The 4,222-nt window shown below is 47.2% G+C and overlaps 1 protein-coding gene across 1 annotated transcript; it reads left to right on the top strand.

The window, feature by feature from the left end:
- Window positions 1-143: 143 nt before the first annotated feature.
- EEF1B2 (eukaryotic translation elongation factor 1 beta 2) lies at window positions 144-3,667 on the top strand (the record flags this gene model as incomplete). The annotated part of the gene is made up of 5 exons (XM_010149167.1): window positions 144-266; window positions 1,650-1,773; window positions 2,154-2,220; window positions 2,881-3,006; window positions 3,477-3,667. Coding segments are annotated over 5 exons (595 nt in total), but the record flags the coding sequence as incomplete, so codon positions are not given.
- Window positions 3,668-4,222: the final 555 nt, after the last annotated feature.

The following is a 4,222-nucleotide window of genomic DNA, read 5'->3' as shown; positions in this document are numbered from 1 at the left end:
TGTGCGGCGCTGGGCCTGGCAGCAGCCCGAGGGCCGTGCCGAGCCGCCGCTGCGCCGCGGTCGTCTCTGTGCTCAGCGGCCGCTGCTTCCTATCTCCCTGCGTGCGCCCAGGAAGGGGGTTAACTTCGGCTTATTCTCCGCAGGTACGTCCCTTCTCAGGCTGATATAGTAGTCTTTGAAGCAATCGCTGCCCCACCTCCTGCAGAGTTGTTTCATGCTCTTCGGTGGTACAAGCATATTAAGTCGTACGAAAAGCAAAAGGCAAGGTATGGTTAAACGGCACAGCTGGAATATGTGTGCGAAGTGGCCTACAACGTGTTGCGTTTGTCTTTCCGAGTTTGAACAAATCTCTGCTCTTCACTGGTACCGTGTGGCTTTTTGTGTTGCTGTCAGAACAGGGACAGCTCTAGAAGCAGAGCAGACTTCTGTCAGTACCGTACACTTTTCACTGAGCGTTTAGGCAAACTGGTTTCTCTCTGTTCACTTGCTGACGTTTCTGTTAAAGCTTGTAAGAAAGCCTTGAGTTGCTGCTGCCCTTCACACAGATAACTAAGCTGAAAGCTGGAATTTACTTAATAGTAATCGACCCCATAAAGGCAACACCAAAATGGATTGGAAAGTATGACAGAAGTCTTGATAGTTAAATATATAGCACATAGATGATGATAAGGAGAATGGTTCCTTCAGGTTTTTAGTCCTGGACGATAAACTCAACGACTTTCAATGCAGAAGCACATACAAAGAAGGGGAGATACGAAAACACGTTTTGGGGTTGTTTTTTAGTGATTTTAGTGTTCATGAAAGGTGCTGTACTGCCATCCATGGAGACTGCAGGCCTCCCTAAAAAGGTACAGCACAGGTAGTGTCAGTATTGCTACACCGCCTCCCCTTTGTGCCTCAGCCCTGCTTGGAGGGAACTCTGGCGAAGTTGGGTGGCGCAGTCACCACTCCGTTTCTGAAGCTCTTGGAATGCTAAAGGGGACCAAAATTACAGAGTTGCTTCACAAAGTGCTCTCTGGAAGCTACTACAAGTTCCTGGAAACTAAAGCTAATTTTATGACTCTTGTAGCAGCAGTTGACAGTAACAATAGAAATGAGAGTTTAATAAGATACAGAACTGCCATGAGCTCTAGGAGAGGATGAATTCAGGGGGTTCTGGTGCCTCTTGTGTTTTGAGAGCCAGCTTTCACAGTAAAGCATTTACTGACACTTCAAAGCCACAGCAGTAGGGCTACTTTGCAACAATGTGTTTTCTGTCACTGTTAGTTTTTAAACAAATGAAATTATTTTTAGGAAGGCATGAACAGAAGTTGGTAACTCTTCCTACACAGAATATGATGCAGATAAATTACTCCAACGAGAAAGCTTTCTCTGCCCATGTACTTTGGTGGAGCAGTAATGTTGGCAGGGTCATGTCATCTTAGATGAACAGTCTTGGAATGTGGGATTTGCTCTAGCCTCACCTAGCATGTCTTTGGGAGTGTTGGGGATTGTCTTTGGGGAGATTCTGTTTCCAAGGAGCAGAATTAGTGATTTCGTTTTTTTAACGCAGCATTTTCACTATAAATGCACCTGTAGGTTCACTGACAATCTGGCAGCGTTTATGTTGACATTTGAGTAGGTTCCTAATAGCCGCTGTTTTCTTTCAGTTTGCCAGGAGTGAAGAAGGCTTTGGGGAAATACGGTCCCGCTGATGTTGAGGACACAACAGGTGGAGCCACAGATAGCAAAGATGATGATGACATTGATCTCTTTGGGTCTGATGACGAGGAGGTACTTACGACCTTTTTGTACTATATTTGAGGGTTTTTAGAAATGCCAGATACACATACGTTTGCCTTCCTAGTTTAAGGTAATTAAACTTGTGACCTTGATACCAGATTCTACTCAGAATTCTCAAACCCAGCTGTCCTTGCAGAACAGAAACGCTTGGAAGGTAGAAACTCGAGCTAGAAGGGAGGTGCGTGGCAGTGGGTGAACTGTCGACTTCTGACTTTGACTGGTTACATGATGAGTAAAACAAAAAATCACCATCTTTCGGCTGACAGTTGTGATGATTTGTTTTTTGCCTGAGCAGATGCCAGTCAGTTTGGTGACACTTGAAAGATGCGGGGAGTTTGGTGCTTTTCTGTGACTTTGGATTTCTCTTTCAGGAAAGTGAAGAAGCGAAGAAACTGAGGGAAGAACGTCTGGCCCAGTATGAGTCAAAGAAGTCTAAGAGTATGTCTACCACAAACTGTAATCTTTTTATGCTTGGGTTAATTTTTCATGTATCTGAACAGGGTGGCTAGAAACACTAATTAACTGCAATGAGATGGGAGTAATTAGTTTCACTTGGATTGTCTGTGAGCTTAGCCTTTCCGTAACAAACAGGAACCTTAACACAGTTGTTCTCCTGCTTAAGACACTCCTGTTTGTCTTACCCAGAGTCTGTATAAATGGAGATCACCCCAGGATTTTCCTTGAGTGTTTAGAGAAAAGGCTGTGATGCACAAGTCCCTCCACAGCTACTGGTCTGGAACTGTTCAGAACTGTAGCAGTTGCAGTATTCCCTCTGTGGAAAATGAACTGTTACATGGCATTACGCTCCTTCTCCAATCCTCTGGAAAGGACTTCCTGTGTAACAGACAACGTTAGCTGCCTAATCTGTGTTTTCTTCGGAGACCGTTTCTCAAGAACGTTAGTGTCTACGTCCTGAACGTGGAGCTATGCGTAGCGCCGATACTTGGGAACCGTATGTCGTTAGAAGAGGCCTGTCACAGCTATGTGAGCAGGTGGTTGTTGATGAAATTGGAAAAGTTCTTAAAGCTAGTTTGCAAGAATGTTCATGAGGTTTTTAAAATTTCATACCTTTTAATGGTGGTTTTCCTCCTCCCCCAGAACCAGCTGTTGTTGCCAAGTCATCACTCTTGCTTGATGTGAAACCTTGGGATGATGAGACAGACATGGCCAAGCTAGAGGAGTGTGTTCGAAGCATTCAGGCAGATGGCTTGGTCTGGGGATCGTGTAAGTAGGAGGGAATGTCAGAGCGGGGAGAGGGGAGATAGGGTACGAATAGGTGGATCGTGGTCACTGCTGATCTGTGAGAGTGTGGGTAGCTGAACCAGCGTGGCGGTCACAGCGCTACAGCACCTTGAAGTAGTCAAAAAGGCGCATTAGTGCAGCAGCCAGGGTAGGATTCACGTACGGGTTTTGAGAGCGTTAAAACTTTGGCTCTGCTGTCCTGCATCTTCCTGTAAGTCCTGATGCAGCAAGCAAACGTCCCTGCACCCGCACCGCTGGCTGGGAGGAGTGGGGGGAAACCCACAAGAACAAACCCTTTTTGGCCACCTTGCAGTGACCCGTGTCGCTCGTTACGCAGTCTGTACCGTGGAACAAGTGGCATGTTCTGTGTCCTGCAGACTGGTCAGTTCAGTCGGCTGTTTTCAGTTTCAAGGGGAGTAACTAACTGCTTTTTGCTTTGGTTTTTCGTGCAGCCAAGCTCGTACCGGTTGGCTATGGTATCAAAAAGCTTCAGATCCAGTGCGTTGTTGAAGATGATAAAATTGGAACAGATATGCTGGAAGAGAGAATAACGGCTTTTGAGGATTATGTACAATCAATGGATGTAGCTGCTTTCAACAAGATTTAAATCTTGATATATCTAGAATAAATGTAATTGCAAAAATGGGGCTGTGTCTGGTTAATTTGAAATCATGGTGTAATCCACCTCCAAAAGCAGAAGGTAAAACTGAGTTTCAGGGTTGCTCCAACACCCCGCTGCAGTACCTGAGAGCACGAGCAGGGGAAATGGAAAACTGACGTTTACTGTCAGTCTGGATTTAGCATCTGCTCTGGCCTTGTAGATCAGAAATGCTCCATTTCTGGAGAAAGCTGTGTCTTTGGGAATTTTTCTAATTCCTCGGGAAGGGAGGGATGGCTTTAGGGGAAAGCACCGGGCTCCAGCAAAGTGCAAATCACACCGTTCAGCAGATCAGCAGCGGTGGAGTCCCTTTTGCTGAAGGTGGTAGCTCGCCTGTTACCCCGCGGCTTTGCCGAAAGCTGGAACTGCCTCGCTGCGGGGGAGGTAACTTCTTCCCTGCTCCGAGACCGCTGCGGTGCCTCCTCCGCTCCCGGGGTGCGTGGGAGCAGTTGCAGCGAGGTGCTTGGAACGTGGCGGCTGCGGCGGGGGAGGGTCCCGCTGGGTGGCGGCGGGGCCACCAGGGGGCAGCGTGGCAGCGCC

This window comes from Eurypyga helias, unplaced genomic scaffold (genome assembly GCF_000690775.1).
Source record: "Eurypyga helias isolate BGI_N326 unplaced genomic scaffold, ASM69077v1 Scaffold47553, whole genome shotgun sequence".
Lineage (NCBI taxonomy): Eukaryota > Metazoa > Chordata > Aves > Eurypygiformes > Eurypygidae > Eurypyga > Eurypyga helias.
The sequence above is the reverse complement of the archived record's forward strand: the minus strand, read 5'-3'. Positions and strand labels throughout refer to the sequence as shown.